This window comes from Salmo salar, unplaced genomic scaffold (assembly GCF_965601325.2).
Source record: "Salmo salar unplaced genomic scaffold, fSalSal1 ptg000613l, whole genome shotgun sequence".
Lineage (NCBI taxonomy): Eukaryota > Metazoa > Chordata > Actinopteri > Salmoniformes > Salmonidae > Salmo > Salmo salar.
Genome location: NW_027675440.1, coordinates 284,058 through 297,583, shown reverse-complemented (window position 1 = coordinate 297,583; position 13,526 = coordinate 284,058). Strand labels below are relative to the sequence as shown.

At 39.7% G+C, this 13,526-nt stretch overlaps 1 protein-coding gene across 1 annotated transcript; it reads left to right on the top strand.

Annotated features, from left to right (window-relative positions):
• Positions 1–3,732: 3,732 nt before the first annotated feature.
• LOC145876874 (uncharacterized) lies at positions 3,733–11,796 on the top strand. Its single transcript, XM_082972212.1, has 2 exons — positions 3,733–4,347; positions 11,346–11,796. Exons 1-2 carry the CDS (start codon positions 3,948–3,950, stop codon positions 11,687–11,689), a joined length of 744 nt encoding a protein of 247 aa, XP_082828338.1. The 5' UTR covers positions 3,733–3,947; the 3' UTR covers positions 11,690–11,796.
• Positions 11,797–13,526: the final 1,730 nt, after the last annotated feature.

The following is a 13,526-nucleotide window of genomic DNA, read 5'->3' as shown; positions in this document are numbered from 1 at the left end:
TTATAGATGGTATCCCACACCGTAGCAGCATAGCCTTTATGTCATTATTATAGATGGTATCCCACACCGTAGCAGCACAGCCTTTATGTCATTATTATAGATGGTATCCCACACCGTAGCAGCACAGCCTTTATGTCATTATTATAGATGGTATCCCACACCGTAGCAGCATAGCCTTTATGTCATTATTATAGATGATGTCCCACACCGTAGCAGCATAGCCTTTATGTCATTATTATAGATGGTATCCCACACCGTAGCAGCATAGCCTTTATGTCATTATTATAGATGGTATCCCACACCGTAGCAGCATAGCCTTTATGTCATTATTATAGATGACGTCCCACACCGTAGCAGCATAGCCTTTATGTCATTATTATAGATGGTATCCCACACCGTAGCAGCATAGCCTTTATGTCATTATTATAGATGACATCCCACACCGTAGCAGCATAGCCTTTATGTCATTATTATAGATGGTATCCCACACCGTAGCAGCACAGCCTTTATGTCATTATTATAGATGGTATCCCACACCGTAGCAGCATAGCCTTTATGTCATTATTATAGATGACATCCCACACCGTAGCAGCATAGCCTTTATGTCATTATTATAGATGGTATCCCACACCGTAGCAGCACAGCCTTTATGTCATTATTATAGATGGTATCCCACACCGTAGCAGCATAGCCTTTATGTCATTATTATAGATGGTATCCCACACCGTAGCAGCATAGCCTTTATGTCATTATTATAGATGGTATCCCACACCGTAGCAGCACAGCCTTTATGTCATTATTATAGATGGTATCCCACACCGTAGCAGCACAGCCTTTATGTCATTATTATAGATGACATCCCACACCGTAGCAGCATAGCCTTTATGTCATTATTATAGATGACATCCCACACCGTAGCAGCATAGCCTTTATGTCATTATTATAGATGGTATCCCACACCGTAGCAGCATAGCCTTTATGTCATTATTATAGATGACATCCCACACCGTAGCAGCATAGCCTTTATGTCATTATTATAGATGGTATCCCACACCGTAGCAGCATAGCCTTTATGTCATTATTATAGATGACATCCCACACCGTAGCAGCATAGCCTTTATGTCATTATTATAGATGGTATCCCACACCGTAGCAGCATAGCCTTTATGTCATTATTATAGATGGTATCCCACACCGTAGCAGCATAGCCTTTATGTCATTATTATAGATGGTATCCCACACCGTAGCAGCATAGCCTTTATGTCATTATTATAGATGACATCCCACACCGTAGCAGCATAGCCTTTATGTCATTATTATAGATGACATCCCACACCGTAGCAGCATAGCCTTTATGTCATTATTATAGATGGTATCCCACACCGTAGCAGCATAGCCTTTATGTCATCTACTAAACCACTGGCCTTGTTCGAGAGCATGAAATCCATGCTGCATTGTGGGTAAATGGTGACTGGCTGACTGATTTATAAATAATAATGAGTAGTTATTTATGATGTATAGTGATTTGTAGATCAGTCAGTCTGCAGTTGCCTTGTAATGTTGAACAAGCCCAATACCAAACCAATCAGGTGGTTGTTTGATCAAATGAAGCTTCAGACGCCATTGATGACGTGCTGCTGATAAAGTGATACAGGCATCGGTACACTGCTTTGAAGTTTACTGCTTATCGATTTGGACGCAGGCCTCGTAGCTCCGGTATCAAACATAACATCCCTAATGAAAAGTTGTCAAAACTAAAAGGAGCAAGCAGGTTGATTTCCTCTGTCGATTTGAGCCCACAGCAAGAAGGCACCAGAGCCTACCGTGCTAACGGGTTCCCTCTAGATAACCCAATCACACAGTTCATGAAAGGTATGAGGTGAAGCTTGAGCTAGATATCGACCTTCCTGTTCCCGTCTCTCAAGTCAGTGAGTCAACACAGGAAGGAGCAATGGATGGATAGTTCATTTATTTCCAAAGCTGAAATGATGGGACACACACAGTATGGATGAATGATCAGTAGTGACGGGATATAAATAGCACTCCCACAGCAATTCTCCATAAATCTGCCCTATAATATACTAACAAAAAACAATCAAGATGTCTGTCAAAGTTATTATGATCATATAGTGGATTTAACAGTTCCTAATAATTCCTAATTTACTATAATAAAATAAATACATAGTTTCCATGTGTAATCTCATATTCACAACATCAGAATAAACTGTCATCCATTTTAGTTTCAAAATATATCAAATTAACCTGGAATATTACTCAACGTCCCCCTCTGGTGGTGAAGAAGTATAATCCACCTAAACTAACAGAACCGGGCTGATAAACTGGCTGGTGTTCATGAGTTTATAAAACACATACTTTATACATGTCATAAATTACCTGCATTGATGAGACACACAGTGTGGATGAATGATCAGAATATAAATAGCACTCCTAAAGAAGATGCAGTGTGGATGAATGATCAGGATATAAATAGCACTCCTAAAGAAGATGCAGTGTGGATGAATGATCAGGATATAAATAGCACTCCTATAGAAGATGCAGTGTGGATGAATGATCAGGATATAAATAGCACTCCTAAAGAAGATGCAGTGTGGATGAATGATCAGGATATAAATAGCACTCCTAAAGAAGATGCAGTGTGGATGAATGATCAGGATATAAATAGCACTCCTAAAGAAGATGCAGTGTGGATGAATGATCAGGATATAAATAGCACTCCTAAAGAAGATGCAGTGTGGATGAATGATCAGTAGTGACAGGATATAAATAGCATTCTGAAGATGATGCATTTTCCAGTTTGCTACCAACTTGATAGAGGGAACTTTAGCATAAAACCCACATGGAAAACTGAGATTCGGCAAATAACATATAAAGAAAGGCCAAACCAACAACAGAAGTTACTAAAACATAAATTGCTAATTTATGATGTAAAAGGGGGATTTTATGATGTAATATCAACTTCATACATTTCTATCCCAGGACCACTCAATTTCCAAATTCTCCATAAATCTGCTGTGGGTTACCCAGAATCACATTGGGTTACCCAGAATAACATCCTTTATCACTGACTGTAATGTAAACACACTAACAGCGATTTAAGGTACTGCATCTCAGTGCTAGAGGTGTCACTACAGACCCTGGTTCAAAACTAGGCTGTATCATAACAGGCCGGATTGGGAGTCCCATAGGGCAGCGCACAGTAGCCCAGCATCGTCTGGGTTAGGGTTTGGCAGGGGTTTGGCCGTCATTGTAAATAAGAATTTGTCCTTAGCTGGCTTGCCTGTTTAAATAAAGGTTAAATACATTTTTTTTTAAATGTAACTTCATTACACCGTTACACTGGCATACAAACTCGGTAGCATAGAGTTGATAATACATATGACGTTGGGAAATAGTGCATTGTGGGTAGTTTAGAAGATTTCCCGAAATAAGTTAATCAATTTGTAATAATGCAAAAACATAGCTGTTTGTACTTATAGGTAACCATATCGTGACTACAACTAGGCTACTAAGTCTTTAACCACACTGTGTTGTTACACTGGCGAGTAAAAACTCATGCTTCCTACACTTTAACTTTTTGTCTGACAATAAAATAATCATTTTACTCAACTGCGTTACCCACTCCAGTCAGCAGATGGCGGTGTGGGAATTTAAGGTAATGCTGTTGGTGTGACGTATAATGTAGTGGACGGAACGCTTCTTTCAACAGCAACAACAGTTAGTCAGACACCACGGTAGCTTGCTAGACAAAATAGCCGAACAATAAAGCTCTTTAGATGCTTTAGTGTATATTAGCCACTGTGTTTTAAACCCACTTCTGTCGTCTAGTTAGTTATCCGATTTAATTTCATATTTACGGTGTTTTTGTTATTGATCAGCTAGCGGGCTGGTTAAGTTAGCATTAGCCTAGCTAGCTAACATCTCCGACCATGAGTTCACTAAGCTACTCTCCTCCTGCTAAAGAAGATGAGGTCTGCTGGACGGAGAAAGAAGCTCTCGTCAAAGAGGAGAAGGAAGAGGAGGCTGTTTCAATACAAAAACAAGTAGGTGGTGAGGCTGTTACCGTGAAAAAAGAAGAGAAAGACGTTACAGTGAAAGAAGAGGAAGACGTGTTCAGAGTGAAGGAGGAGGAGGATGTTACAGTAAAAGAAGAGGAAGACACGTTCAGAGTGAAGGAGGAGGAGGATGCAGTTTTTGGAGTGAAAGAGGAGGAGGGGGAGATGACTGTCACATCGAAGAAGGAAGAATCTGGATATCTGGGCCCGGTTTCCCAAACGCATGTTAAGGCATCCAATGGTTCTAATGATGAACGGGCCCTGATTAACACTAGTAAGTACTGTCTTAAATACAGAGGCACAAACTCTGCAGTTGTTTAACTGATGTGTGGTGTTAAAGGGGAAATCTGCAATTGCTACATCCATATTGTGACTTTATAATTATTTATTTATAGCCATTGATTCTTGAAGAATATAACACATGCCTCATGAGCTTAGTTCAACTGTTGTACCCCATCAGAACCCCAAATAAGCTTTTTTTACTCCAATGTCTAGAAACAATGTAAATCAACACTGTATAGCCTCAACATGGTTAAAACTATAATGTTGATATCATGGATGATCAGTCCTTGCATCCATAGGTCTGTCTATGAATTTGAAATTAGTTACATTTCTCCAGCCCCCTAATCATCTTATTACCAAGACAGTGATGGAATTACAACTTTGTTATTGTTTCAACTGCATATTGGTTGATTTATTGTTGTGTGGCTTGTTTAAAGGGGCAACCTAGGTTTTAAACAGAAACAAAATGGCTGCCCAGAGACTTGGTTTGGTAAACAGCTGAGGGATGGGGGAAGGAGAAATGTAACCACTCTCAAATTCATAGAGGAAGCTATTGTATCAACCTTAATCCAAAACCTAGCGACCTCTTCAAGAAGTTCAGACATCTTGGCGTAACAGTTATAAGATGTTGGCTTGACAGTTGCTGGACCCAGGTTTGAGTCCAGCTCAGGGCTACCCCCTGAATTGACTACACTATAAATACAAGGACTGGCCACCCATGAGGTCAAAATTATAGTTTTAACCTGATTTCAAGGCTATATAGTATATTCTATAATTGGCAGTTAAGATTTGCTGTGGGGGTCAAATTGTTGTCAAATTGGAAGTTTACATACACTTATGTTGGTGTCATTAAAACTCGTTTTTCAACCAGTCCACACATTTCTTGTTAACTAACTGTAATTTTGGCAAGTCGGTTAGGACATCTACTTTGTGCATGACACAAGTAATTTTTTCAACAGTTGTTTACAGACAGATTATTTCACTTATAATTCACTGTATCACAATTCCAGTGGGTTTGAAGTTTACATACACTAAGTTGACTGTGCCTTTAAACAGCTTGGAGAATTCCAGAGAATTATGCCATGGCTTTAGAAGCTTCTGATAGGCTAATTGACATCATTTGAGTCAATTGGAGGTGTACCTGTGGATGTGTTTCAAGGCATACCTTCAAACTCGGTGCCTCTTTGCTTGACATCATGGGAATATCAAAAGAAATCAGCCAAGACCTCAGTCTGGTTCATCCTTGGGAGCAATTTCCAAACGCCTGAAGGTACCACGTTCATCTGTACAAACAATAGTACGCAAGTATAAACACCATGGGACCACACGGCTGTCATACCGCTCAGGAAGGAGACGCGTTCTGTCTCCTAGAGATTAACGTTCTTTGGTGCGAAAAGAGCAAATCAATCCCAGAACAACAGCAAAGGACCTTGTGAAGATGCTGGAGGAAACAGGTACAAAAGTATCTATATCCAAAGTAAAACAAGTCCTATATCTGAAAGGCCGCTCACCAAGGAAGAAGCCACTGCTCCAAAACTGCCATAAAAAAAAGCCAGACTACGGTTTGCAACTGCACATGGGGACAAAGATCGTACATTTTGAAAAAATGTCATCTGGTCTGATTATACAAAAATAGAACTGTTTGGCCATAATGACCATCGTTATGTTTGGAGGGAAAAGGGGGAGGCTTGCAAGCCGAAGAACACCATCCCAACTGTGAAGCACAGGGGTGGCAGCATCATATTGTGGGGATGCTTTGCTGCAATAGGGACTAGTGCAGTTCACAAAATAGATGGCATCATGAGGAAGGAAAAGTATGTCGATATATTGAAGCAATATCTCAAGACATCCGTCAGGAAGTTAAAGCTTGGTTGCAAGTGAGTCTTCCATATGGACAATGACCCCAAGCATACTTCCAAAGTTGTGGCAAAATGGCTGAAGGACAACAATGTATTGGAATGGCCATCACAAAGCCCTGACCTCAATCCTATAGAACATTTGTGGGCAGATCTGAAAAAGCGTGTACGAGCAAAGAGACCTACAAACCTGACTCAGTTACACCAACTCTGTCAGGAGGAATGGGCCAAAATTCACCCAACTTATTGTGGGATGCTTGTGGGAGGCTACCCAAAACGTTTGACCCAAGTTAAACAATTTAAAGGCAATACAACCAAATGCTAATTGAGTGTATGTAAACTTCTGACCCACTGGGAATGTGATGAACGAAATAAAAGCTAAAATAAATCATTCTCTCTACTATTATTCTGACATTTCACATTCTTAAAATAAAGTGGTGATCCTACTTGACCTAAGACAGGGAAGAATTTCCACTCGGATTAAATGTTAGGAATTGTGAGAAACTGAGTTTAAATGTATTTGGCTAATGTGTATGTAAACTTCCGACTTCAACTGTATACATAGATTCAATTACATTAAGGGTGAAACATACCTAGATTCAATAACATTTATATGTTTCAATAACATTCATGAATTGGTTTGAAACCTTTGTTTTAGAACCTTCTCAAAGTTGGTGCCTTGACGGTTTCTCACTCGTACCCTGACTTTTTAAAAGGGATTTTGGGACAATTAGCTTAGTTTATAACATGTATTTTAGGAACTGCGTGTCACAGCATGACAATGTGAACATGATTGGTCGACAGTCTCTTGGATGGGCATTAAACATTTGAATAAAGCTGTAATTTAACAAAATGTGGAAAAGGGGAAGGGGTCTGAACTTTCTGAATGCTCTATGTTTTATTATATTTTTCAAATGTAACCTTTATTTAACTAGACAAGTCAGTTAAGAACAAATTATTTTTTACAATGACGGACGACGCTTGGCCAATTGTGCGTCTCCCTATGGGACTCCCAATCACGGCCGGTTGGGATACAGCCAGGATTCGAACCAGGGTCTGTAGTGACGCCTCAAGCACTGAAATGCACCACTCGGGAGCCCCAAAATCATCTTCTAGTGCTGTCCCCAACTAAAATAAATCTTGGCCAACCAAGAGTCTAATTTTGTTTCTACCAATCGATTGGTTGAAAATTTCGAATGTGTATTTTTCCATATATAAACACCACCCACGTGTATTAACCTGTTATGGCTAGGGGGCAGTATTTTCACGGCTGGATAAAAAACGTACCCGATTTAATCTGGTTACTAATCCTGCCCAGTAACTAGAATATGCATATAATTATTGGCTTTGGATAGAAAACACCCTAAAGTTTCTAAAACTGTTTGAATGGTGTCTGTGAGTATAACAGAACTCATATGGCAGGCAAAAACCTGAGAAGATTTCATGCTGGAAGTGGCCTGTCTGACAAGGTGTCGTTCTTCTTGTCTCTGTTTATTGAAGAGTGAGGATCTTAGCTGTCCCGTGACACTTCCTACGGCTGCCATAGGTTCTCAGAAGGCGGCAAAAAGCGGAATCGTGGCTTTGCAGGCTCTGGCTGAAACAAAGTAGCGCGTTTGGGTAGTGGCTGGTTACAGTACTGTGAGACTCAGGCTCGTGCCCGCGTCGACCGAAAGGTTTGTTTTCATTCCTCTGTTTAGCTAAATGGACATTCCCGGTCGGAATATTATCGCTTTTTTACGAGAAAAATGGCATAAAAATGGATTTTAAACAGCGGTTGACATGCTTCGAAGTACGGTAATGGAATATTTAGATTTTTTTTGTCACGAATTGCGCCATGCGTGCGACCCTTCTTTACCATTCGGATAGTGTCTGGGACGCACGAACAAAACGCCGCTATTCGGATATAACGATGGATTATTTTGGACCAAACCAACATTTGTTATTGAAGTAGCAGTCCTGGGAGTGCATTCTGACGAAGACAACAAAAGGTAAACAAACTTTTATAATAGTAAATCTGATATTGGTGAGTGCTAAACTTGCCGGGTGTCTAAATAGCTAGCCCGTGATGCCTGGGCTATGTACTTAGAATATTGCAAAATGTGCTTTCACCAAAAAGCTATTTTAAAATCGGACATATCGAGTGAATAGAGGAGTTATGTATCTATAATTCTTAAAATAATTGTTATGCTTTTTGTGAACATTTATCGTGAGTAATTTAGTAAATTGTTAGCAAATTCCCCGGAAGTTTGCGGGGGGTATGCTAGTTCTGAACGTCACATGCTAATGTAAAAAGCTGTTTTTTGATATAAATATGAACTTAATTGAACAAAACATGCATGTATTGTATAACATAATGTCCTAGGTGTGTCATCTGATGAAGATCATCAAAGGTTAGTGCTGCATTTAGCTGTCTTCTGGGTTTTTGTAACATTATATGCTAGCTTGAAAAATGGGTGTCTGATTATTTCTGGCTTGGTACTCTGCTGACATAATCTAATGTTTTGCTTTCGCTGTAAAGCCTTTTTGAAATCGGACAGTGTGGTTAGATAAAGGAGAGTCTTATCTTTAAAATGCTGTGAAATAGTCATATGTTTGAAAAATTGAAGTTTTTGTATTTTTGAGGAATTTGTAATTCGCGCCACGCCTATCATTGGATATTGGAGCAGGTGTTCCGCTAGCGGAACGTCTAGATGTAAGAGGTTAATAAAATAAAAATTATTCTCGACCAGGTTGAAATACTATCAGACATCCCCAAATGGGCACATTTATAGGCCTACATTTGTGTACAGGCCAGGTAGATTAATCCTACTTCTATATGTGTAATCAGGTGCCCGTCCTTACTCAACATTGACAGGAGTTTCAAACAAAAGACAATGAATAAATTGACAAAACTGCGGGGTAAGGTCTGGGTGGTCTGCCAGGGGTCGTTTCATTTAGTATCCGATTGGGTCGGCATGGGGAATGATTGTATTTTCCCATAGTATGTTGTACCGAAGTTGACCGACTGAAAGGGAGTGTAACTTTGATTATAATTACTCTTCCATGAAGGAGGGAAACGAGGTGCAACACGTGTTTGGCGCTGCCCTTTCCTGGGTCGGTGAAGAGCGGTATTAAATTTAAGGAATAAATCCGAGCCTCACGCTCATCACCTGTGGAAGGCGGGGCTTCCAGAGAGGCACGGATTTAATAGTATGTTGTACCTAGTTTTCCTCCTTCAGGGAACAGTAGTTATAGTCATAACATGAGGATTTAATTGTATGTTGTACCTAGTTTTCCTCCTTCAGGGAACAGTAGTTATAGTCATAACATGAGGATTTAATTGTATGTTGTACCTAGTTTCCCTCCTTCAGGGAACAGTAGTTATAGTCATAACATTAAGCTTGTCATATGATGAACTTCAACTTAAATACTGGATCTTGCTGTCAGACAGTTTTTTGTATTCAGATCTCTGAAATGCTCTCTAATTACGTAACATTTAGTGTCTCCTTATATTACGCTGGGAAAACAGTTTTCATGGGCACAGAAATCCTAAATCATTTCAGAGTTTGCTAAATCCAATGGTTCTAACCAAGAGTCATCTTAACTTTATTGACAACACCCAAATGGATACTGTCATTAACGTGGTTCTTCAATAATAACACATAATTCTTAATACTGTAGCTGTTTAGTTCCAGTCACATGTTCAACTATCATCAGCTGATCCAGGAAATCATTTTCTGAATGACAGTCACATGACAAACATCACGACATGCAACAACAACCAAAGTGCTTCTTCATTCATTACTCTGGTAAAGACAGTTATGCCGTGCTCCACGTTGGATCCAACATCCCTAACAAATCGATGTTTATAATGTGTTACTGTCTGGCTGATTTACAGTAGGGTCTCATTACTCTGTTTGTGCACAGAGATACACTCCACGTTGGATCCAACATCCCTAACAAATTGATGTTTATAATGTGTTATTGTCTGCTTGATTTACAGCGGGGTCTCGTTAGTCTGTTTGGACACAGAGATACTTAGTCTTATCTTTCAAATGGTGTAAAATAGTCATATGTTTGAGAAATTGAAGTTATAGCATTTTTAAGGTTTTTGTATTCCGCGCCACGCTCTACCGTTGGATATTAGTGAGGCGTTCCGCTAGCGGAACGTCTAGATGCAAATGTACAAACCCTCATTGTCAGGCTGATGTTAAAGCTAGCCAAAGAGCATTTTACTGGTTGAAGTGTTTTTTAAGTATAAATTAGTTGATTTGCGACAATAACACAAACATATTAAGCAGGAGATTCAAACGAGCCTTACAGTTATAATCCAAAAGTAATGTGAAATGCACTCATAAGCAACCTGGAAATGGAGGCTATTTTTGCTGTCAGCCTATGAGAACTCCCCTGAGTTTTCCCCCATGGTGGTGAAGTAGTGAATAGACACAGAGCTTAATGTGAGTTTCCTTGAGTAGCACTCCTGATCTTGCGCTGTAATATTCAGAATACATTGTGAAAAACTAAAATCTTAGCTCACCATTTTTGCTCCAGGCAGATATACTACATCCATAACTAGTGGTTTCCTCATTAGCAGATATACTACATCCATAACTAGTGGTTTCCTCCTTACCAGATATACTACATCCATAACTAGTGGTTTCCTCATTACCAGATATACTACATCCACAACTAGTGGTTTCCTCCTTACCAGATATACTACATCCATAACTAGTGGTTTCCTCATTACCAGATATACTACATCCATAACTAGTGGTTTCCTCATTACTAGATATACTACATCCATAACTAGTGGTTTCCTCATTAGCAGGGAGGAGTTTCTACAACCAGATTGTGTGTGCATCGCCCTCGTGCTGCAATTTTAGCAAACACAGAAAGGGGCCTATATTGGAGACCAAAAGTCGTCTGGTACACTGCTTAGAGTTTCAACAACATGAATAACTTATTTCTAGTTACTACTAATGTGAAAACAAGACAAAATATGATTGTTGCTAAGTTGACTGTCTTAATTGTCAAATAATTGAACAGACGTCAATTGTTGTACAACTTCATGGGTAGGACCTTTTACCTCAAATAAACAATGGATTTCTGCTGTTGTGGGCCTTTAACCATCTGTCTGACTTTGCCGTTCACACAGGAGAGAGGCGGGACTATCGTGGATCCTCTGGGGACCCTCAACAACATCATGAAGCTGACAAGGCAGAGAAGAGTCTCTCCAGATCAGAACTCCTCAAGAAACACCAGCAGAGACCCACAGGGAAGAGAACTCACTGCTGCTCTGACTGTGGGAAGAGATTCACCTCATCAGGCATTAAAATTCATCAGAGAACACACACAGGAGAGAAATCTTTTAGCTGTGATCAATGTGGGAAGAGTTTTGTTCAATCTGGCAATCTGACATCACACCAGAGAACACACACAGGAGAGAAACCGTATAGCTGTGATCAGTGTGAGAAGAGTTTTACTGAGTCTGGGGTCTGACTAAACACCAGAGAACACACACAGGAGAGAAACCTTATAGCTGTGATGAATGTGGGAAGAGTTTTATTACATCTAACATTCTGACTCAACACAAGATAACACACACAGGAGAGAAATCTTATAGCTGTGATCAATGTGGGAAGAGTTTTGGTCGATCTGGAGAACTGACTGTGCACCAGAGAATACACACAGGAGAGAAACCCTATAGCTGTGATCAATGTGGGAAGAGTTTTGCTGCATCTACCAATCTGAATCTACACCAGAGAACACACACAGGAGAGAAACCTTATGGCTGTGGTCAATGTGGGAAGAGTTTTGTTCAATCTGGCCATCTGACATTACACCAGAGAACACACACAGGAGATAAACCTTATAGCTGTGATCAATGTGGAAAGAGTTTTGCTGCATCTAGCACTCTGACGCTACACCAGAGAACACACACAGGAGAGAAACCTTATAGCTGTGGTCAATGTGGGAAGAGTTTTGTTCAATCTGGCCATCTGACAGTGCACCAGAGAACACACACAGGAGAGAAACCATATAGCTGTGATCAGTGTGGGAAGAGTTTTACTGAGTCTGGGGGTCTGACTAAACACCAGAGAACACACATAGGAGAGAAACCGAATAGCTGTGATCAGTATGGGAAGAGTTTTTTACTGAGTCTCGTCGTCTGACTAAACACCAGAGAACACACACAGGAGAGAATCCTCATAGCTGTGACCAGAGATAATCTGATAAAAGATCTCTGATCAAATGTCAGAAACTACTTACATGAAGGAGTTGTTTCATGATATCAATGAACTAATGTCACAATGTAGAATGTTTTAACATTGTAGAAGGAGTATTTTAATGATGTCCCAATGTAGAACCCTAAACGTTTGTCCCCTGTTCTATTGATTTCAACATGATATGGATATTAGCCTCAGGGGGAAAATCCAGGCTCTGAAATGGAAGAGTTACTATTTATGAGATTTAATAAAAAGTTACTAACAAAAAAGTTGTTACACTTACCACGTTGGTGACCCACTGGAATCAAAATGCACCACTTCAAAATGTAGCAAGCTGTTTTCTACAAATTGTCCTCTAACCAGGGATGTACACATTATTCCCAGATTCCGTGTGGTTTTTGAGCTGTTAGTTTTAACAGGACGTGCAACCTCATCTCCCTTCTGTCACACAAATGATTTTAGCATGATATCGATGAGTTATGACAAATAAGTGTTGTGTTCCTTTGTTTAGCGACCCCTAAATTTAAATGCATCACTCCAAAATGTAGCTGACTGTCTTCTGCAGGTTGTCCTCTAATCAGTGAGGTAAAATATATCTCCCATTTCCATGTGTTTTGTTTAGTTGTTAGTTTCAACATCACGTACAACCTGATTTCCCCCCTAATCGATATCAGTGATTTATTGCTACTTGTCAAAACAAGGTGCTTGTTTAAAAAAAATACAAGTAATATGATTATTGTGGCAGATGTTTGTGTATATAGCACATGTTATGTTTAGTTTTTCAATATATCCCAAACTGTTTCTGCATATTGGTTATTGATTTGGACACGTTAAAACTGTGTTTTGACATTGGGGCTATTTCATATTTACATTTCATGTAACATTTAGTAATCATAATTATTTATGCAACCAACTGACAATTTTTTGGTACAATTATATTGACATTGCTGCCCTGCTTTTAGAATATCAGGGTTCATTCTCAGATGTGCCAAACCAAATGTACTAGAGCATGACATTGGGGACTGGGCCCCGATCCAACAACATGCCTATCTAGTGAACCCTGAGAAGAGAGAGAAGCTCCGCAGTGAGGTGGAAAGTTACTACGGATA

Coding starts and splice junctions, on each gene's coding strand:
- LOC145876874 (XM_082972212.1), top strand. CDS start 3,948: ATGAGTTCACTAAGCTACTCTCCTCCTGCTAAAGAAGATGAGGTCTGC. Junction 4,348..11,345: donor ACGGGCCCTGATTAACACTA/GTAAGTACTGTC, acceptor CCGTTCACACAG/GAGAGAGGCGGGACTATCGT.